General features: G+C 40.3%; 1 protein-coding gene and 2 long non-coding RNA genes across 3 annotated transcripts in view; 2 read left to right on the top strand and 1 right to left on the bottom strand.

Annotated features, from left to right (window-relative positions):
- LOC118382367 (multiple C2 and transmembrane domain-containing protein 2-like) overlaps window positions 1-20175 on the top strand; it is a 37155-nt gene extending 16980 nt beyond the window's left edge. The window contains exons 4-7 of the mRNA XM_052505342.1: window positions 8059-8168; window positions 17557-17666; window positions 18071-18168; window positions 19805-20175. Of these exons, the coding sequence (XP_052361302.1) occupies window positions 8059-8168; window positions 17557-17666; window positions 18071-18168; window positions 19805-19879 (393 nt within the window). The 3' untranslated portion in view covers window positions 19880-20175. The remainder of the gene's footprint in view (window positions 1-8058; window positions 8169-17556; window positions 17667-18070; window positions 18169-19804) is intronic.
- LOC127921713 (uncharacterized) lies at window positions 8186-9741 on the top strand. The gene is made up of 3 exons (XR_008109379.1): window positions 8186-9095; window positions 9355-9510; window positions 9615-9741. It is a non-coding gene; the product is annotated as an uncharacterized LOC127921713 (long non-coding RNA).
- Window positions 9361-10991, bottom strand: LOC127921712 (uncharacterized). The gene is made up of 3 exons (XR_008109378.1): window positions 10308-10991; window positions 10123-10196; window positions 9361-10011 (listed from the first exon to the last, which is right to left on the bottom strand). It is a non-coding gene; the product is annotated as an uncharacterized LOC127921712 (long non-coding RNA).
- Window positions 20176-23955: the final 3780 nt, after the last annotated feature.

Genomic DNA, 23955 nt, shown 5'->3' with positions numbered 1-23955 from the left:
GAGCTGGCCAAGGACGGCACGCTCAAGAGTTTTGGAGAGAAAGGAGAGAAGGGATACTGGTCTGTAGTTGTTGACATCGGAGGGATCGGGTGTAGGTTTTTCAGAAGGGTGCAACTCTCGCTCTCTTGAAGACGGGAGGGACGTAGCCAGCGGTCAGGGATGAGTTGATGAGCGAGGTGAGGTAAGGGAGAAGGTCTCCGGAAATGGTCTGGAGAAGAGAGGAGGGGATAGGGTCAAGCGGGCAGGTTGTTGGGCGGCCGGCCGTCACAAGACGCGAGATTTCATCTGGAGAGAGAGGGGGAGAAAGAGGTCAGAGCATAGGGTAGGGCAGTGTGAGCAGAACCAGCGGTGTCGTTTGACTTAGCAAACGAGGATCGGATGTCGTCGACCTTCTTTAAAAAATGGTTGACGAAGTCATCTGCAGAGAGGGAGGAGGGGGGGAGGGAGGATTCAGGAGGGAGGAGAAGGTGGCAAAGAGCTTCCTAGGGTTAGAGGCAGATGCTTGGAATTTAGAATGGTAGAAAGTGGCTTTAGCAGCAGAGACAGGAGGAAAATGTAGAGAGGAGGGAGTGAAAGGATGCCAGGTCCGCAGGGAGGCGAGTTTTCCTCCATTTCCGCTCGGCTGCCCGGAGCCCTGTTCTGTGAGCTCGCAATGAGTCGTCGAGCCACGGAGCGGGAGGGGAGGACCGAGCCGGCCTGGAGGATAGGGGACATAGAGTCAAAGGATGCAGTAAGGGAGGAGAGGAGGGTTGAGGAGGCAGAATCAGGAGATAGGTTGGAGAAAGTTTGAGCAGAGGGAAGAGATGATAGGATGGAAGAGGAGAGAGTAGCGGGGAGAGAGAGCGAAGGTTGGGACGGCGCGATACCATCCGAGTAGGGGCAGTGTGGGAAGTGTTGGATGAGAGCGAGAGGGAAAAGGATACAAGGTAGTGGTCGGAGACTTGGAGGGGAGTTGCAATGAGGTTAGTGGAAGAACAGCATCTAGTAAAGATGAGGTCAAGCGTATTGCCTGCCTTGTGAGTAGGGGGAAGGTGAGAGGGTGAGGTCAAAAGAGGAGAGGAGTGGAAAGAAGGAGGCAGAGAGGAATGAGTCAAAGGTAGACGTGGGGAGGTTAAAGTCGCCCAGAACTGTGAGAGGTGAGCCGTCCTCAGGAAAGGAGCTTATCAAGGCATCAAGCTCATTGATGAACTCTCCGAGGAACCTGGAGGGCGATAAATGATAAGGATGTTAAGCTTGAAAGGGCTGGTAACTGTGACAGCATGGAATTCAAAGGAGGCGATAGACAGATGGGTAAGGGGAGAAAGAGAGAAAGACCACTTGGGAGAGATGAGGATCCCGGTGCCACCACCCCGCTGACCAGAAGCTCTCGGGGTGTGCGAGAACACGTGGGCGGACGAGGAGAGAGCAGTAGGAGTAGCAGTGTTATCTGTGGTGATCCATGTTTCCGTCAGTGCCAAGAAGTCAAGGGACTGGAGGGAGGCATAGGCTGAGATGAACTCTGCCTTGTTGGCCGCAGATCGGCAGTTCCAGAGGCTACCGGAGACCTGGAACTCCACGTGGGTCGTGCGCGCTGGGACCACCAGATTAGGGTGTCCGCGGCCACGCGGTGTGGAGCGTTTGTATGGTCTGTGCAGAGAGGAGAGAACAGGGATAGACAGACACATAGTTGACAGGCTACAGAAAAGGCTACGCTAATGCAAGGAGATTGGAATGACAAGTGGACTACACGTCTCGAATGTTCAGAAAGTTAAGCTTACGTAGCAAGAATCTTATTGACTAAAATGATTAAAATGATACAGTACTGCTGAAGTAGGCTAGCTGGCAGTAGCTGCGTTGTTGACACTACACTAATCAAGTCGTTCCGTTGAGTGTAATAGTTTCTACAGTGCTACTATTCGGGGCTAGCTGGCTAGCTAGCAGTGTTGTTTACGTTACGTTGCGTTAAAAGAACGACAATAGCTGGCTAGCTAACCTAGGAAATCGCTCTAGACTACACAATTATCTTTGAAACAAAGACAGCTATGTAGCTAGCTATGTAGCTAGCTACGATCAAACAAATCAAACCGTTGTACTGTAATGAAATGAAATGAAAATGTGATACTACCTGACCGGGTTGTTGAATTCGAATCAGTAGACGTGTGTGTGTGGTGACGTTGGCTAGCTGTTAGCTGTTAGCTGTTGGCTAGCTAGCAGAGTCTCCTACATTAAGGACGACAAATAGCTGGCTAGCGAACCTCAGTGAATTAAGATAATCACTCCAAGACTACACACACTAAACTACACAATTATCTTGGAAACAAAGATTTACATTTAAGTCATTTAGCAGACGCTCTTATCTGATAATACTGAGTTTCTACATAACAATGACTGATAATGCTGGGGGTGCTACATGGTAATGACTTATAATGCTGGGGTTCTACATAGTAATGTCGGATAATGCCGAGTTTCTACATAGCAATGACTGATAATGCTGAGTTTCTACATAGTAATGGCTAATAATGCTGGGTTTCTACATAGTAATGATTCATAATACCTGGTTTCTACATAGTATTTTTAGTTGTTAATGACTGATAATGCTGGGTTCTACATAGTAATGGCTAATAATGCTGGGTTTCTACATAGTAATGATTCATAATACCTGGTTTCTACATAGTATTTTTAGTTGTTAATGACTGATAATGCTGGGTTTCTACATAGTAATGACTCATAATACCTGGTTTCTACATAGTCACTTTAGTTGGTAATGACTGATAATGCTGGGTTTCTACATAGAAGATCTACCTGACTGTAGAAGCTCTGTCTGTCTGACTGTAGAGGATCTGTCTGTCTGACTGTAGAGGATCTGTCTGACTGGAGAGGATCTGTCTGTCTGACTGTAGAGGATCTGACTGTAGAGGATCTGTCTGTCTGACTGTAGAGGATCTGTCTGTCTGACTATAGAGGATCTGTCTGTCTGACTGTAGAGGATCTGTCTGTCTGACTGTAGAGGATCTGTCTGACTGGAGAGGATCTGTCTGTCTGACTGTAGAGGATCTGTCTGACTGGAGAGGATCTGTCTGTCTGACTGTAGAGGATCTGACTGTAGAGGATCTGTCTGTCTGACTGTAGAGGATCTGTCTGTCTGACTGTGGAGGTTCTGTCTGTCTGACTGTAGAGGATCTGTCTGTCTGACTGTGGAGGTTCTGTCTGTCTGACTGTAGAGGTTATGTCTGACTGTAGAGGTTCTGTCTGTCTGACTGTAGAGGTTATGTCTGACTGTAGAGGTTATGTCTGACTGTAGAGGATCTGTCTGTGACTGTAGAGGATCTGTCTGTCTGACTGTAGAGGTTCTGTCTGTCTGACTGTAGAGGTTCTGTCTGTCTGACTGTAGAGGTTCTGTCTGTCTGACTGTAGAGGTTCTGTCTGTCTGACTGTAGAGGTTCTGTCTGTCTGACTGTAGAGGTTCTGTCTGACTGTGGAGGTTCTGTCTGTCTGACTGTAGAGGTTCTGTCTGTCTGACTGTAGAGGTTCTGTCTGTCTGACTGTAGAGGATCTGTCTGACTGTAGACGTTCTGTCTGTCTGACTGTAGAGGATCTGTCTGACTGTAGACGTTCTGTCTGTCTGACTGTAGAGGATTTGTCTGTCTGACTGTAGAGGTTCTGTCTGTCTGACTGTAGAGGATCTGTCTGACTGTAGAGGTTTTGTCTGTCTGACTGTAGAGGTTTTGTCTGTCTGACTGTGGAGGTTCTGTCTGTCTGACTGTAGAGGTTCTGTCTGTCTGACTATAGACGTCTGTCAGACATGTAGAACTGACTGGTCCTTTAATGTATCTAAAGACATGTAGAACTGACTGGTCCTTTAATGTATCTAAAGACATGTAGAACTGACTGGTCCTTTAATGTATCTAAAGACATGTAGAACTGACTGGTCCTTTAATGTATCTAAAGACATGTAGAACTGACTGGTCCTTTAATGTATCTAAAGACATGTAGAACTGACTGGTCCTTTAATGTATCTAAAGACATGTAGAACTGACTGGTCCTTTAATGTATCTAAAGACATGTAGAACTGACTGGTCCTTTAATGTATCTAAAGACATGTAGAACTGACTGGTCCTTTAATGTATCTAAAGACATGTAGAACTGACTGGTCCTTTAATGTATCTAAAGACATGTAGAACTGACTGGTCCTTTAATGTATCTAAAGACATGTAGAACTGACTGGTCCTTTAATGTATCTAAAGACATGTAGAACTGACTGGTCCTTTAATGTATCTAAAGACATGTAGAACTGACTGGTCCTTTAATGTATCTAAAGACATGTAGAACTGACTGGTCCTTTAATGTATCTAAAGACATGTAGAACTGACTGGTCCTTTAATGTATCTAAAGACATGTAGAACTGACTGGTCCTTTAATGTATCTAAAGACATGTAGAACTGACTGGTCCTTTAATGTATCTAAAGACATGTAGAACTGACTGGTCCTTTAATGTATCTAAAGACATGTAGAACTGACTGGTCCTTTAATGTATCTAAAGACATGTAGAACTGACTGGTCCTTTAATGTATCTAAAGACATGTAGAACTGACTGGTCCTTTAATGTCTCTAAAGACATGTAGAACTGACTGGTCCTTTAATGTATCTCAAGACATGCAGTACTGACTGGTCCTTTAATGTATCTAAAGACATGTAGAACTGACTGGTCCTTTAATGTCTCTAAAGACATGTAGAACTGACTGGTCCTTTAATGTATCTAAAGACATGTAGAACTGACTGGTCCTTTAATGTATCTAAAGACATGTAGAACTGACTGGTCCTTTAATGTATCTAAAGACATGTAGAACTGACTGGTCCTTTAATGTATCTAAAGACATGTAGAACTGACTGGTCCTTTAATGTATCTAAAGACATGTAGAACTGACTGGTCATTTAATGTATCTAAAGACATGTAGAACTGACTGGTCCTTTAATGTCTCTAAAGACATGTAGAACTGACTGGTCCTTTAATGTATCTAAAGACATGTAGAACTGACTGGTCCTTTAATGTATCTAAAGACAAATCAAATCAAATCAAATTTTATTTGTCACATACACATGGTTAGCAGATGTTAATGCGAGTGTAGCGAAATGCTTGTGCTTCTATTTCCGACAATGCAGTGATAACCAACAAGTAATCTAACTAACAATTCCAAAACTACTGTCTTATACACAGTGTAAGGGGATAAAGAATATGTACATAAGGATATATGAATGAGTGATGGTACAGAGCAGCATACAGTAGATGGTATCGAGTACAGTATATACATATGAGATGAGTATGTAGACAAAGTAAACAAAGTGGCATAGTTAAAGTGGCTAGTGATACATGTATTACATAAGGATGCAGTCGATGATGTAGAGTACAGTATATACATATGCATATGAGATGAATAATGTAGGGTAAGTAACATTATATAAGGTAGCATTGTTTAAAGTGGCTAGTCATATATTTACATCATTTCCCATCAATCCCATTATTAAAGTGGCTGGAGTTGGGTCAGTGTCAATGACAGTGTGTTGGCAGCAGCCACTCAATGTTAGTGGTGGCTGTTTAACAGTCTGATGGCCTTGAGATAGAAACTGTTTTTCAGTTTCTCGGTCCCAGCTTTGATGCACCTGTACTGACCTCGCCTTCTGGATGATAGCGGGGTGAACAGGCAGTGGTTCGGGTGGTTGATGTCCTTGATGATCTTTATGGCCTTCCTGTAACATCGGGTGGTGTAGGTGTCCTGGAGGGCAGGTAGTTTGCCCCCGGTGATGCGTTGTGCAGACCTCACTACCCTCTGGAGAGCCTTACGGTTGAGGGCGGAGCAGTTGCCGTACCAGGCGGTGATACAGCCCGCCAGGATGCTCTCGATTGTGCATCTGTAGAAGTTTGTGAGTGCTTTTGGTGACAAGCCGAATTTCTTCAGCCTCCTGAGGTTGAAGAGGCGCTGCTGCGCCTTCTTCACGGCGCTGTCAGTGTGAGTGGACCAATTCAGTTTGTCTGTGATGTGTATGCCGAGGAACTTAAAACTTGCTACCCTCTCCACTACTGTTCCATCGATGTGGATAGGGGTGTTCCCTCTGCTGTTTCCTGAAGTCCACAATCATCTCCTTAGTTTTGTTGACGTTGAGTGTGAGGTTATTTTCCTGACACCACACTCCGAGGGCCCTCACCTCCTCCCTGTAGGCCGTCTCTCGTCGTTGTTGGTAATCAAGCCTACCACTGTTGTGTCGTCCGCAAACTTGATGATTGAGTTGGAGCGTGCGTGGCCACGCAGTCGTGGGTGAACAGGGAGTACAGGAGAGGGCTCAGAACGCACCCTTGTGGGGCCCCCGTGTTGAGGATCAGCGGGGAGGAGATGTTGTTGCCTACCCTCACCACCTGGGGGCGGCCCGTCAGGAAGTCCAGTACCCAGTTGCACAGGGCGGGGTCGAGACCCAGGGTCTCGAGCTTGATGACGAGCTTGGAGGGTACTATGGTGTTGAATGCCGAGCTGTAGTCGATGAACAGCATTCTCACATAGGTATTCCTCTTGTCCAGGTGGGTTAGGGCAGTGTGCAGTGTGGTTGAGATTGCATCGTCTGTGGACCTATTTGGGCGGTAAGCAAATTGGAGTGGGTCTAGGGTGTCAGGTAGGGTGGAGGTGATATGGTCCTTGACTAGTCTCTCAAAGCACTTCATGATGACGGAAGTGAGTGCTACGGGCGGTAGTCGTTTAGCTCAGTTACCTTAGCTTTCTTGGGAACAGGAACAATGGTGGCCCTCTTGAAGCATGTGGGAACAGCAGACTGGTATAGGGATTGATTGAATATGTCCGTAAACACACCGGCCAGCTGGTCTGCGCATGCTCTGAGGGCGCGGCTGGGGATGCCGTCTGGGCCTGCAGCCTTGCGAGGGTTAACACGTTTAAATGTCTTACTCACCTCGGCTGCAGTGAAGGAGAGACTGCATGTTTTCGTTGCAGGCCGTGTCAGTGGCACTGTATTGTCCTCAAAGCGGGCAAAAAAGTTATTTAGTCTGCCTGGGAGCAAGACATCCTGGTCTGTGACTGGGCTGGATTTCATCTTGTAGTCCGTGATTGACTGTAGACCCTGCCACATGCCTCTTGTGTCTGAGCCATTGAATTGAGATTCCACTTTGTCTCTGTACTGACGCTTAGCTTGTTTAATAGCCTTGCGGAGGGAATAGCTACACTGTTTGTATTCGGTCATGTTACCAGACACCTTGCCCTGATTAAAAGCAGTGGTTCGCGCTTTCAGTTTCACGCGAATGCTGCCATCAATCCACGGTTTCTGGTTAGGGAATGTTTTTATCGTTGCTATGGGAACGACATCTTCGACGCACGTTCTAATGAACTCGCACACCGAATGACTGGTCCTTTAATGTATCTAAAGACATGTAGAACTGACTGGTCCTTTAATGTATCTAAAGACATGTAGAACTGACTGGTCCTTTAATGTATCTAAAGACATGTAGAACTGACTGTTCCTTTAATGTATCTAAAGACATGTAGAACTGACTGGTCCTTTAATGTATCTAAAGACATGTAGAACTGACTGGTCCTTTAATGTATCTAAAGACATGTAGAACTGACTGGTCCTTTAATGTATCTAAAGACATGTAGAACTGACTGGTCCTTTAATGTATCTAAAGACGTAGAACTGACTGGTCCTTTAATGTATCTAAAGACGTAGAACTGACTGGTCCTTTAATGTCTCTAAAGACATGTAGAACTGACTGGTCCTTTAATGTCTCTAAAGACATGTAGAACTGACTGGTCCTTTAATGTATCTAAAGACGTAGAACTGACTGGTCATTTAATGTCTCTAAAGACATGTAGAACTGACTGGTCCTTCAATGTATCTAAAGACATGCAGAACTGACTGGTCCTTTAATGTCTCTAAAGACATGTGGAACTGACTGGTCCTTTAATGTATCTCAAGACATGCAGAACTGACTGGTCCTTTAATGTATCTAAAGACATGTAGAACTGACTGGTCCTTTAATGTCTCTAAAGACATGTAGAACTGACTGGTCCTTTAATGTTGTAGGAATCCGAGAAGAGAGGTTTGATGGAAAAAATTCACATGGTTCAAGAGACTGTCATCACTGTCCAAAACCTGTTGGAGGAAATCGCATGCTTCGGGGAGAGAATTAAGAAGTGAGTATTTTAGTCTGAATTAGACATGTGTTTATTTTAATTGTCCATAAATGTTGATTTGACATGGTGTTCTGGTTTTGACATGTGTTTATTTTAATTGTCCATAAATGTTGATTCAATATTTCGTTTATATTTTTTGTATGTTTCTGCCCATATCTCCTCCAACCAAAATGAAGTTGGGCGCAAGTTAGGGAGGCAGGTAGCCTAGTGGTTATAGCTTTGGGGTGGTAACCCACTAGTTAGGGAGGCAGGTAGCCTAGCGGTTAGAGCTTTGGGGTGGTAACCCACTAGTTAGGGAGGCAGGTAGCCTAGCGGTTAGAGCTTTGGGGTGGTAACCCACTAGTTAGGGAGGCAGTTAGCCTAGCGGTTAGTGCTTTGGGGTGGTAACCCACTAGTTAGGGAGGCAGGTAGCCTAGCGGTTAGAGCTTTGGGGTGGTAACCCAAAAGTTAGGGAGGCATGTAGCCTAGCGGTTAGAGCTTTGGGGTGGTAACCCACTAGTTAGGGAGGCAGGTAGCCTAGCGGTTAGAGCTTTGGGGTGGTAACCCACTAGTTAGGAAGGCAGGTAGCCTAGCGGTTAGAGCTTTGGGGTGGTAACCCACTAGTTAGGAAGGCAGGTAGCCTAGCGGTTAGAGCTTTGGGGTGGTAACCCACTAGTTAGGAAGGCAGGTAGCCTAGCGGTTAGAGCTTTGGGGTGGTAACCCACTAGTTAGGGAGACAGGTAGCCTAGCGGTTAGAGCTTTGGGGTGGTAACCCACTAGTTAGGGAGGCAGTTAGCCTAGCGGTTAGTGCTTTGGGGTGGTAACCCACTAGTTAGGGAGGCAGGTAGCCTAGCGGTTAGAGCTTTGGGGTGGTAACCCAAAAGTTAGGGAGGCAGGTAGCCTAGCGGTTAGAGCTTTGGGGTGGTAACCCACTAGTTAGGGAGGCAGGTAGCCTAGCGGTTAGAGCTTTGGGTTGGTAACCCACTAGTTAGGGAGGCAGGTAGCCTAGCGGTTAGTGCTTTGGGGTGGTAACCCACTAGTTAGGGAGGCAGGTAGCCTAGCGGTTAGAGCTTTGGGGTGGTAACCCACTAGTTAGGAAGGCAGGTAGCCTAGCGGTTAGAGATTTGGGGTGGTAACCCACTAGTTAGGGAGGCAGGTAGCCTAGCGGTTAGAGCTTTGGGGTGGTAACCCACTAGTTAGGAGGCAGGTAGCCTAGCGGTTAGAGCTTTGGGGTGGTAACCCACTAGTTAGGGAGGCAGGTAGCCTAGCGGTTAGAGCTTTGGGGTGGTAACTCAAAAGTTAGGGAGGCAGGTAGCCTAGCGGTTAGAGCTTTGGGGTGGTAACCCACTAGTTAGGGAGGCAGGTAGCCGAGCGGTTAGAGCTTTGGGGTGGTAACCCACTAGTTAGGGAGGCAGGTAGCCTAGTGGTTAGAGCTTTGGGGTGGTAACCCACTAGTTAGGGAGGCAGGTAGCCTAGCGGTTAGAGCTTTGGGGTGGTAACCCACTAGTTAGGGAGGCAGGTAGCCTAGCGGTTAGAGCTTTGGGGTGGTAACCCACTAGTTAGGGAGGCAGGTAGCCTAGCGGTTAGAGCTTTGGGGTGGTAACCCACTAGTTAGGGAGGCAGGTAGCCTAGCGGTTAGAGCTTTGGGGTGGTAACCCAAACCCGAACATCAGAGCCGACAAGGTGAAAACTCTGTCGATATGCCATTGAGCAAGTCACTTAAACCTAATTTGCTCCACTGGTGCTGAAGTACTACGGCTGGCCCTGTAAAACAACACATTCCACTGCTCCTATCATACTACCATGACTGACCCTGTAAAACAACACCTATCATACTACCATGACTGACCCTGTAAAACAACACCTATCATACTACCATGACTGCTCCTGTAAAACAACACCTATCATACTACCATGACTGCCCCTGTAAAACAACACCTATCATACTACCATGACTGCCCCTGTAAAACAACACCTATCATACTACCATGACTGACCCTGTAAAACAACACCTATCATACTACCATGACTGACCCTGTAAAACAACACCTATCATACTACCATGACTGCTCCTGTAAAACAACACCTATCATACTACCATGACTGCCCCTGTAAAACAACACCTATCATACTACCATGACTGCCCCTGTAAAACAACACCTATCATACTACCATGACTGACCCTGTAAAACAACACCTATCATACTACCATGACTGACCCTGTAAAACAACACCTATCATACTACCATGACTGACCCTGTAAAACAACACCTATCATACTACCATGACTGACCCTGTAAAACAACACCTATCATACTACCATGACTGACCCTGTAAAACAACACCTATCATACTACCATGACTGACCCTGTAAAACAACACCTATCATACTACCATGACTGACCCTGTAAAACAACACCTATCATACTACCATGACTGACCCTGTAAAACAACACCTATCATACTACCATGACTGACCCTGTAAAACAACACCTATCATACTACCATGACTGACCCTGTAAAACAACACCTATCATACTACCATGACTGACCCTGTAAAACAACACCTATCATACTACCATGACTGACCCTGTAAAACAACACCTATCATACTACCATGACTGACCCTGTAAAACAACACCTATCATACTACCATGACTGACCCTGTAAAACAACACCTATCATACTACCATGACTGACCCTGTAAAACAACACCTATCATACTACCATGACTGACCCTGTAAAACAACACCTATCATACTACCATGACTGACCCTGTAAAACAACATTCGGCCCCCTTGAACTTTGCGACCTTTTGCCACATTTCAGGCTTCAAACATAAAGATATAAAACTGTATTTTTTTGTGAAGAATCAACAACAAGTGGGACACAATCATGAAGTGGAACGACATTTATTGGATATTTCAAACTTTTTTAACAAATCAAAAACTGAAAAATTGGGCGTGCAAAATTATTCAGCCCCCTTAAATTAATACTTTGTAGCGCCACCTTTTGCTGCGATTACAGCTGTAAGTCGCTTGGGGTATTTCTACTCAATATGTATTGTGTTTCTACTCAATATGTATTGTGTTTCTACTCAGTATGAATATGTATTGTGTTTCTACTCAGTATGAATATGTATTGTGTTTCTACTCAATATGTATTGTGTTTCTACTCAATATGTATTGTGTTTCTACTCAATATGAATATGTATTGTATTTCTACTCAGTATGAATATGTATTGTGTTTCTACTCAGTATGAATATGTATTGTGTTTCTACTCAGTATGAATATGTATTGTGTTTCTACTCAAAATGTATTGTGTTTCTACTCAATATGAATATGTATTGTGTTTCTACTCAGTATGTATTGTGTTTCTACTCAATATGAATATGTATTGTGTTTCTACTCAATATGAATATGTATTGTGTTTCTACTCAATATGAATATGTATTGTGTTTCTACTCAGTATGAATATGTATTGTGTTTCTACTCAATATGTATTGTGTTTCTACTCAATATGAATATGTATTGTGTTTCTACTCAATATGTATTGTGTTTCTACTCAGTATGTATTGTGTTTCTACTCAATATGTATTGTGTTTCTACTCAGTATGTATTGTGTTTCTATTCAGGATGAATATGTATTGTGTTTCTACTCAATATGTATTGTGTTTCTACTCAATATGTATTGTGTTTCTAGTCAATATGTATTGTGTTTCTACTCAGTATGAATATGTATTGTGTTTCTACTCAGTATGAATATGTATTGTGTTTCTACTCAATATGAATATGTATTGTATTTCTACTCAGTATGAATATGTATTGTGTTTCTACTCAGTATGAATATGTATTGTGTTTCTACTCAGTATGAATATGTATTGTGTTTCTACTCAGTATGAATATGTATTGTGTTTCTACTCAGTATGAATATGTATTGTGTTTCTACTCAGTATGAATATGTATTGTGTTTCTACTCAGTATGAATATGTATTGTGTTTCTACTCAATATGAATATGTATTGTATTTCTACTCAGTATGAATATGTATTGTATTTCTACTCAATATGAATATGTATTGTGTTTCTACTCGGTATGAATATGTATTGTGTTTCTACTCAATATGAATATGTATTGTATTTCTACTCAGTATGAATATGTATTGTGTTTCTACTCAATATGTATTGTGTTTCTACTCAGTATGAATATGTATTGTGTTTCTACTCAGTATGAATATGTATTGTGTTTCTACTCAATATGAATATGTATTGTATTTCTACTCAGTATGAATATGTATTGTGTTTCTACTCAATATGTATTGTGTTTCTACTCAGTATGAATATGTATTGTGTTTCTACTCAATATGTATTGTATTTCTACTCAGTATGAATATGTATTGTGTTTCTACTCAGTATGAATATGTATTGTGTTTCTACTCAGTATGAATATGTATTGTATTTCTACTCAGTATGAATATGTATTGTGTTTCTACCCAGTATGAATATGTATTGTGTTTCTACTCAGTATGAATATGTATTGTGTTTCTACCCAGTATGAATATGTATTGTGTTTCTACTCAGTATGAATGTGTATTGTGTTTCTACTCAGTATGAATATGTATTGTGTTTCTACTCAGTATGAATATGTATTGTGTTTCTACTCAGTATGAATGTGTATTGTGTTTCTACTCAGTATGAATATGTATTGTGTTTCTACCCAGTATGAATATGTATTGTGTTTCTACTCAGTATGAATGTGTATTGTGTTTCTACTCAGTATGAATATGTATTGTGTTTCTACTCAGTATGAATATGTATTGTGTTTCTACTCAGTATGAATATGTATTGTGTTTCTACTCAATATGAATATGTATTGTGTTTCTACTCAATATGTATTGTGTTTCTACTCAGTATGAATATGTATTGTGTTTCTACTCAATATGTATTGTGTTTCTTTCTACTCAGTATGAATATGTATTGTGTTTCTACTCAGTATGAATATGTATTGTGTTTCTACTCAATATGTATTGTGTTTCTACTCAGTATGAATATGTATTGTGTTTCTACTCAGTATGAATATGTATTGTGTTTCTACTCAAAATGTATTGTGTTTCTACTCAATATGAATATGTATTGTGTTTCTACTCAGTATGTATTGTGTTTCTACTCAATATGAATATGTATTGTGTTTCTACTCAATATGAATATGTATTGTGTTTCTACTCAATATGAATATGTATTGTGTTTCTACTCAGTATGAATATGTATTGTGTTTCTACTCAATATGTATTGTGTTTCTACTCAATATGAATATGTATTGTGTTTCTACTCAATATGTATTGTGTTTCTACTCAGTATGTATTGTGTTTCTACTCAATATGTATTGTGTTTCTACTCAGTATGTATTGTGTTTCTATTCAGGATGAATATGTATTGTGTTTCTACTCAATATGTATTGTGTTTCTACTCAATATGTATTGTGTTTCTAGTCAATATGTATTGTGTTTCTACTCAGTATGAATATGTATTGTGTTTCTACTCAGTATGAATATGTATTGTGTTTCTACTCAATATGAATATGTATTGTATTTCTACTCAGTATGAATATGTATTGTGTTTCTACTCAGTATGAATATGTATTGTGTTTCTACTCAGTATGAATATGTATTGTGTTTCTACTCAGTATGAATATGTATTGTGTTTCTACTCAGTATGAATATGTATTGTGTTTCTACTCAGTATGAATATGTATTGTGTTTCTACTCAGTATGAATATGTATTGTGTTTCTACTCAATATGAATATGTATTGTATTTCTACTCAGTATGAATATGTATTGTATTTCTACTCAATATGAATATGTATTGTGTTTCTACTCAGTATGAATATGTATTGTGTTTCTACTCAATATGAATATGTATTGTATTTCTACTCAGTATGAATATGTATTGTGTTTCTACTCAATATGTATTGTGTTTCTACTCAGTATGAATATGTATTGTGTTTCTACTCAATATGAATATGTATTGTATTTCTACTCAGTATGAATATGTATTGTGTTTCTACTCAATATGTATTGTGTTTCTACTCAGTATGAATATGTATTGTGTTTCTACTCAATATGTATTGTATTTCTACTCAGTATGAATATGTATTGTGTTTCTACTCAGTATGAATATGTATTGTGTTTCTACTCAGTATGAATATGTATTGTATTTCTACTCAGTATGAATATGTATTGTGTTTCTACCCAGTATGAATATGTATTGTGTTTCTACTCAGTATGAATATGTATTGTGTTTCTACCCAGTATGAATATGTATTGTGTTTCTACTCAGTATGAATGTGTATTGTGTTTCTACTCAGTATGAATATGTATTGTGTTTCTACTCAGTATGAATATGTATTGTGTTTCTACTCAGTATGAATGTGTATTGTGTTTCTACTCAGTATGAATATGTATTGTGTTTCTACCCAGTATGAATATGTATTGTGTTTCTACTCAGTATGAATGTGTATTGTGTTTCTACTCAGTATGAATATGTATTGTGTTTCTACTCAGTATGAATATGTATTGTGTTTCTACTCAGTATGAATATGTATTGTGTTTCTACTCAATATGAATATGTATTGTGTTTCTACTCAATATGTATTGTGTTTCTACTCAGTATGAATATGTATTGTGTTTCTACTCAATATGTATTGTGTTTCTTTCTACTCAGTATGAATATGTATTGTGTTTCTACTCAGTATGAATATGTATTGTGTTTCTACTCAATATGTATTGTGTTTCTACTCAGTATGAATATGTATTGTGTTTCTACTCAGTATGAATATGTATTGTGTTTCTACTCAGTATGAATATGTATTGTGTTTCTACTCAGTATGAATGTGTATTGTGTTTCTACTCAATATGAATATGTATTGTGTTTCTACTCAATATGTATTGTGTTTCTACTCAGTATGAATATGTATTGTGTTTCTACTCAGTATGAATATGTATTGTGTTTCTAGTCAATATGTATTGTGTTTCTACTCAATATGAATATGTATTGTGTTTCTACTCAGTATGAATATGTATTGTGTTTCTACTCAGTATGAATATGTATTGTGTTTCTACTCAGTATGAATATGTATTGTGTTTCTACTCAATATGTATTGTGTTTCTACTCAGTATGAATATGTATTGTGTTTCTAGTCAATATGTATTGTGTTTCTACTCAATATGAATATGTATTGTGTTTCTACTCAGTATGAATGTGTATTGTGTTTCTACTCAATATGAATATGTATTGTGTTTCTACTCAGTATGAATATGTATTGTGTTTCTACTCAGTATGAATATACTCAGTATGAATATGTATTGTAATATATAATAATAATATATGCCATTTAGCTGACGCTTTTATCCAAAGCGACTTACAGTCATGAGTGCATACATTCTACGTATGGGTGGTCCCGGAATCGAACCCACTACCCTGGCGTTACAAGCGCCATGCTCTACCAACTGAGCCACAGAAGTGTGTTTCTACTCAGTATGAATATGTATTGTGTTTCTACTCAGTATGAATATGTATTGTGTTTCTACTCAGTATGAATATGTATTGTGTTTCTACTCAATATGTATTGTGTTTCTACTCAGTATGAATATGTATTGTGTTTCTAGTCAATATGTATTGTGTTTCTACTCAATATGAATATGTATTGTGTTTCTACTCAGTATGAATGTGTATTGTGTTTCTACTCAATATGAATATGTATTGTGTTTCTACTCAGTATGAATATGTATTGTGTTTCTACTCAGTATGAATGTGTATTGTGTTTCTACTCAGTATGAATATGTATTGTGTTTCTACTCAATATGAATATGTATTGTGTTTCTACTCAATATGAATATGTATTGTGTTTCTACTCAGTATGAATATGTATTGTGTTTCTACTCAGTATGAATATGTATTGTGTTTCTACTCAATATGAATATGTATTGTGTTTCTACTCAATATGAATATGTATTGTGTTTCTACTCAGTATGAATATGTATTGTGTTTCTACTCAGTATGAATATGTATTGTGTTTCTACTCAGTATGAATATGTATTGTGTTTCTACTCAGTATGAATATGTATTGTGTTTCTACTCAGTATGAATATGTATTGTGTTTCTACTCAGTATGAATATGTATTGTGTTTCTACTCAATATGAATATGTATTGTGTTTCTACTCAGTATGAATATGTATTGTGTTTCTACTCAATATGAATATGTATTGTGTTTCTACTCAATATGAATATGTATTGTGTTTCTACTCAGTATGAATATGTATTGTGTTTCTACTCAATATGAATATGTATTGTGTTTCTACTCAGTATGAATATGTATTGTGTTTCTACTCAATATGTATTGTGTTTCTACTCAGTATGAATATGTATTGTGTTTCTAGTCAATATGTATTGTGTTTCTACTCAATATGAATATGTATTGTGTTTCTACTCAGTATGAATGTGTATTGTGTTTCTACTCAATATGAATATGTATTGTGTTTCTACTCAGTATGAATATGTATTGTGTTTCTACTCAGTATGAATGTGTATTGTGTTTCTACTCAGTATGAATATGTATTGTGTTTCTACTCAATATGAATATGTATTGTGTTTCTACTCAATATGAATATGTATTGTGTTTCTACTCAGTATGAATATGTATTGTGTTTCTACTCAGTATGAATATGTATTGTGTTTCTACTCAATATGAATATGTATTGTGTTTCTACTCAATATGAATATGTATTGTGTTTCTACTCAGTATGAATATGTATTGTGTTTCTACTCAGTATGAATATGTATTGTGTTTCTACTCAGTATGAATATGTATTGTGTTTCTACTCAGTATGAATATGTATTGTGTTTCTACTCAGTATGAATATGTATTGTGTTTCTACTCAGTATGAATATGTATTGTGTTTCTACTCAGTATGAATATGTATTGTGTTTCTACTCAATATGAATATGTATTGTGTTTCTACTCAGTATGAATATGTATTGTGTTTCTACTCAATATGAATATGTATTGTGTTTCTACTCAATATGAATATGTATTGTGTTTCTACTCAGTATGAATATGTATTGTGTTTCTACTCAGTATGAATATGTATTGTGTTTCTACTCAGTATGAATATGTATTGTGTTTCTACTCCGTATGAATATGTATTGTGTTTCTACTCAGTATGAATATGTATTGTGTTTCTACTCAGTATGAATATGTATTGTGTTTCTACTCAGTATGAATATGTATTGTGTTTCTACTCAATATGAATATGTATTGTGTTTCTACTCAGTATGAATATGTATTGTGTTTCTACTCAGTATGAATATGTATTGTGTTTCTACTCAGTATGTATTGTATTCTCTTCATCAGCACCTTTAACTGGTCAGTACCGTTCCTCTCCAACCTTGCCTTCCTTATCCTGGTGACAGTAACATTTCTGACATACTTCATCCCTGTACGATATATCCTTCTAGTATGGGGTAAGTGCATGTTTTCTTTAATTATTTAATTATAGCTGCATCAGATCCACCCAGATTACTGGTTTATACAGACTGTTTTATTTTATTATTTAATTATAGCTGCATCAGATCCACCCAGATTACTGGTTTATACAGACTGTTTTATTTTATTATTTAATTATAGCTGCATCAGATCCACCCAGATTACTGGTTTATACAGACTGTTTTATTTTGCTTCTCCTGTGGTCCTTCTGTAGCTCAGTTGGTAGAGCATGGCGCTTGTAACGCCAGGGTAGTGGGTTCAATTCCCGGGACCACCCATACGTAGAATGTATGCACACATGACTGTAAGTCGCTTTGGATAAAAGCGTCCGCTAAATGGCATATATTATTATTATATTATTCTCCTGAATGTCTGTTTTCAGGAATTAATAAATTCACCAAGAAATTACGGGCCCCGTACGCCATCGACAACAATGAGGTGTTTGATTTCCTGAGGAGAGTTCCTTCAGATGTTCACAAGGTAAGTGTCTATAGAAGGTTAAAGGGCAATTCCACCGCTTTTCAACAGATAACACAGTGATTTAGGAAGACTGTGAGATTAGCGGGGAGCTGGATAATACTCTTCCTGCCTGGAAAGTCATCACATGTAAATGTAGAAACTCTGCATGAAAAGTCCAAACCTAAAGGACCGTTTCTTCTTATGTGTGTAGCTACAGAACATAGAAATGTGTCTTCACATATGTAGACACTGGTGTGGTGCTGGACATCGTGAATGGGAGTTTAAAAAGTGATGGAATTATCCTTTTCAGGTTATTGCCTCTAAATCAGATTCAGGAAGCCAGTAATGCTCTAGATCAGATTCAGGAAGCCAGTAAACCTCTAGTATTTCAGGTTATAACCTCTAGATCAGATTTAGGAAGCCAGTAATTATCTAGTCTTTCAGGTTATAACCTCTAGATCAGATTCAGGAAGCCAGTAAACCTCTAAATCAGATTCAGGAAGCCAGTAAACCTCTAGATCAGATTCAGGATGCCAGTAAACCTCTAGATCAGATTCAGAATGCCAGTAAACCTCTAAATCAGATTCAGGATGCCAGTAAACCTCTAGATCAGATTCAGGAAGCCAGTAAACCTCTAGATCAGATGCAGGATGCCAGTAAACCTCTAGATCAGATTCAGGATGCCAGTAAACCTCTAGATCAGATGCAGGATGTCAGTAAACCTCTAGATCAGATGCAGGATGCCAGTAAACCTCTAGATCAGATGCAGGATGCCAGTAAACCTCTAGATCAGATTCAGGAAGCCAGTAAACCTATAGTCTTTCAGCACTGCTTTCTACTGAAATATCCCACAGGTTGTTGCCTGTGTAATTATAGCCCGGTCTAATGTCTGTTATGATGTTTCCTCCCTAACAGCCCTTCTGGATTATACAAGGTGTTAGGGTCAGGTGCCTTTCAGTTGCCGGGTGAAGGCACCACAGTGTTGATAACTTCTGTGACTAATGTCACCACAGAGTTGATCACTTCTGTTACTAATGTCACCACAGAGTTGATAACTTCTGTGACTAATGTCACCACAGAGTTGATAACTTCTGTGACTATTGTCACCACAGAGTTGATAACTTCTGTGACTATTGTCACCACAGAGTTGATAACTTCTGTGACTATTGTCACCACAGAGTTGATAACTTCTGTGACTATTGTCACCACAGAGTTGATAACTTCTGTGACTAATGTCACCACAGAGTTGATAACTTCTGTGACTAATGTCACCACAGAGTTGATAACTTCTGTGACTAATGTCACCACAGAGTTGATAACTTCTGTGACTAATGTCACCACAGAGTTGATAACTTCTGTTACTAATGTCACCACAGAGTTGATAACTTCTGTGACTATTGTCACCACAGAGTTGATAACTTCTGTGACTATTGTCACCACAGAGTTGATAACTTCTGTGACTATTGTCACCACAGAGTTTGAGAGTAGGGTTGCAAAATTCTGTTAACTTTCCCAAAAGTCCTAGTTTTTGGGGGAAATCTGTTGGAAGATTTGTGGATTCAGGAGGGAATAAGCAGGAAGTGTGGTAGTATGACCTCCTCAGACACTGTAGCTCTGCTGTTATGAATGATACCTGACCATATTCCTCTGTGTGTAGGTGCAGTACAGCGAGCTGAAGACTTTGAGCGCCCAGAGTCCTCTGAGGAGGAAGAGAACCATTGAGAGGAGGTGATGGAGGAGTGATCTATGGTCCCCAATGGAAGACATGGCCATGTGCACACTGTTGCCACCTCAGACTTGTGTCCTGTGTGAAACTGGCCGTATAGTGGAGGATATGCAGGGCATATCTGGATCACATTCCTCTATGTTCAGAACTGGTTAGAAAACTGCTCCTGGGTTACTGGTCCTCTGTAGCTCCGTTTGTAGAACATGGCACTTGCTGTGCCGGGATAGTGGGTACAATTCCTGAGATCACCCATATGTATACACGCATAACTACGTCTCTTTGGGATAAAGCATCTGCTACATGGCGTCTATACTGAACAAAAATGGCAACGCAACATGCAACAATTTCAAAGATTTTACTGACTTACAGTTCATAGAAGAAAATCAGTCATTTGAAAATGAATTCTTTCAGCCCTAATCAATGGACTTCACATGACTGGGATGCAGGGGGTGGATTATCTTGGCAATAGGAGAAAAGCTCACTAACAGAGGAAGGTAAAAGCTTTTGTACGTACAGAAACCATTCTGGGATTTTTATTTCAGCTCATGAAATATGGGACCAACACTTTACATGTTGCGTTTGTATGTGTTCAGTGTCTATTAGCAGTCAGACATGGATATTGTATCACCAGCAGGCTAAAGATCACCAGCATGTTGTCCACCTACTCTCCATCAACATGGCTTCCGCACTGACTTTCGTTCAACACTTTTTATAATATTGTTCACTCATTTTTGTCTTATTGAAAGATACTATTTAATCAAAAAACAGTTTTATCCTGATCTGTTCTTCTCCACTTTTCTGACTTTTTAAAATGTATTTCTGTTTTAAGTATCTACAATTGTAGTTGTTAAAGTTTCAGAATATTATATTTTTATATTTTTAAGAGAGATGTCTGAATGAATCAAAATCTGCTTTAACTCGTCAATAGAAATCGGTCATCTGATTCTACCGTTATTTTTTATTGTAAATCCAGATCAGGTTGAAATGTGTTTTTACAGATAATGAAATAATCTCATTTCAATATTTCTAGATGTTACTTTCTTTTTAGAATGCACAATATTGAGATGTTACTTGGTCCTCAGTGGACAACCCCCCCCATCATATTCAGTATCATGTAAACATTCAAGATCCTCAACATTTCTCATATCCTCATTCCCATCATATTCAGTATCATGTAAACATTCAAGATCCTCAGCATTTCTCATATCCTCATTCCCATCATATTCAGTATCATGTAAACATTCAAGACCCTCAACATTTCTCATATCCTCATTCCTATCATATTCAGTATCATGTAAACATTCAAGATCCTCAACATTTCTCATATCCTCATTCCCATCATATTCAGTATCATGTAAACATTCAAGATCCTCAACATTTCTCATATCCTCATTCCCATCATATTCAGTATCATGTAAACATTCAAGATCCTCAACATTTCTCATATCCTCATTCCCATCATATTCAGTATCATGTAAACATTCAAGATCCTCAACATTTCTCATATCCTCATTCCCATCATATTCAGTATCATGTAAACATTCAAGATCCTCAACATTTCTCATATCCTCATTCCCATCATATTCAGTATAGAGGGTGAAAAGCTTTAACACTATATGTATTATTTTATGTATTACATGTTATATATATATACAATGTCTACCTTTCACACTGAGCGTGTAATATTGTGTGTCTTGGCTGTTGGGTTGAGATGTTTCTACCCTCTACATTCCTGATGGTCCTGAACATGCTCCTGTTGCTGGTGAAAGCTGTGGGACCAATATGTCCATTTTTAAACACCTGATATCATGTATTGGTGTTGTTTCTGAAGAGTTTCTGTCACCATACAATAAACACAGCATGATTTACCTCAATGGATACTGTTACAGTTTGTCTGACTCTGCCTGCCTGCACAACCCAACCACCAAGCTACCAGGCTATCTTCTACCGAGCTACCACACAGCCCAGCTACCAGGCTATCTTCTACCGAGCTACCACACAGCCCAGCTACCAGGCTATCTTCTACCGAGCTACCACACAGCCCAACTACCAAGCTACCAGGCTATCTGCTACTTAGCTACCACACAACCCAACCACCAAGCTACCAAGCATTCACTCATGTCCTATCTAGCTACCACACAACCTAGCTACCAGCTACCTAGCTACCAGGCATTCAGTCATATTCTAGCATTTTTTAAAGATAAATATTACAGTACCCCACCACCTACTACACAACACTACCTCACTGCCCTACAACATAACAGTACCCACCACCCTACAATACAACAGTACCCCACCACCCTACAACACAACAGTACCCCACCACCCTACAACACAACAGTACCCACCACCCTACAACACAACAGTACCCCACCACCCTACAATACAACAGTACCCACCACCCTAAAACACAACAGTACCCCACCACCCTACAACACAACAGTACCCCACCACCCTACAACACAACAGTACCCCACCACCCTACAATACAACAGTACCCCACCACCCTACAATACAACAGTACCCCACCACCCTACAATACAACAGTACCCCACCACCCTACAATACAACAGTACCCACCACCCTACAACACAACAGTACCCCACCACCCTACAACACAACAGTACCCCACCACCCTACAATACAACAGTACCCCACCACCCTACAACACAACAGTACCCACCACCCTACAACACAACAGTACCCCACCACCCTAAAACACAACAGTACCCCACCACCCTACAACATAACAGTACCCACCACCCTACAACACAACAGTACCCCACCACCCTACAACACAACAGTACCCACCACCCTACAACACAACAGTACCCCACCACCCCTACAACACAACAGTACCTCACCACCCTAAAACACAACAGTACCCACCACCCTACAACACAACAGTACCCCACCACCCTACATCAAACAGTACCCACCACCCTACAACACAACAGTACCCCACCACCCTACAATACAACAGTACCCCACCACCCTACAACACAACAGTACCCCACCACCCTACAACACAACAGTACCCCACCACCCTACAACACAACAGTACCCCACCACCCTACAACACAACAGTACCCCACCACCCTACAACACAACAGTACCCCACCACCCTACAACACAACAGTACCCCACCACCCTACAACACAACAGTACCCCACCACCCTACAACACAACAGTACCCCACCACCCTACAACACAACAGTACCCCACCACCCTAAAACACAACAGTACCCCACCACCCTAAAACACAACAGTACCCACCACCCTACAACACAACAGTACCCCACCACCCTACAACACAACAGTACCCCACCACCCTACAACACAACAGTACTCCACCACCCTACAACACAACAGTACCCCACCACCCTACAACACAACAGTACCCCACCACCCTACAATACAACAGTACCCCCACCCACCACCCTACAATACAACAGTACCCCACCACCCTAAAACACAACAGTACCCACCACCCTACAACACAACAGTACCCCACCACCCTAAAACACAACAGTACCCCACCACCCTACAATACAACAGTACCCCACCACCCTAAAACACAACAGTACCCCACCACCCTACAACACAACAGTACCCCACCACCCTACAATACAACAGTACCCCACCACCCTACAACACAACAGTACCCCACCACCCTACAATACAACAGTACCCCACCACCCTACAACACAACAGTACCCCACCACCCTACAACACAACAGTACCCCACCACCCTACAACACAACAGTACCCCACCACCTAAAACACAACAGTACCCACCACCCTACAATACAACAGTACCCCACCACCCTACAACACAACAGTACCCCACCACCCTAAAACACAACAGTACCCCACCACCCTACAACACAACAGTACCCCACCACCCTACAACACAACAGTACCCCCACCACCCTACAACATAACAGTACCCTCACAGCAGAACCAGCCAATCTCACAGCAGGGCAACAAATATATATATATTTACATGTATTTATTTATTTAACCTATATTTAACTAGGATCGTGTCACCTTTACCTTACCTGTCACCCTAGACCCACTCC

The sequence above is a fragment of the Oncorhynchus keta genome, unplaced genomic scaffold, assembly GCF_023373465.1.
Source record: "Oncorhynchus keta strain PuntledgeMale-10-30-2019 unplaced genomic scaffold, Oket_V2 Un_contig_23263_pilon_pilon, whole genome shotgun sequence".
NCBI classification, from domain to species: Eukaryota; Metazoa; Chordata; class Actinopteri; order Salmoniformes; family Salmonidae; genus Oncorhynchus; species Oncorhynchus keta.
The sequence above is the reverse complement of the archived record's forward strand: the minus strand, read 5'-3'. Positions and strand labels throughout refer to the sequence as shown.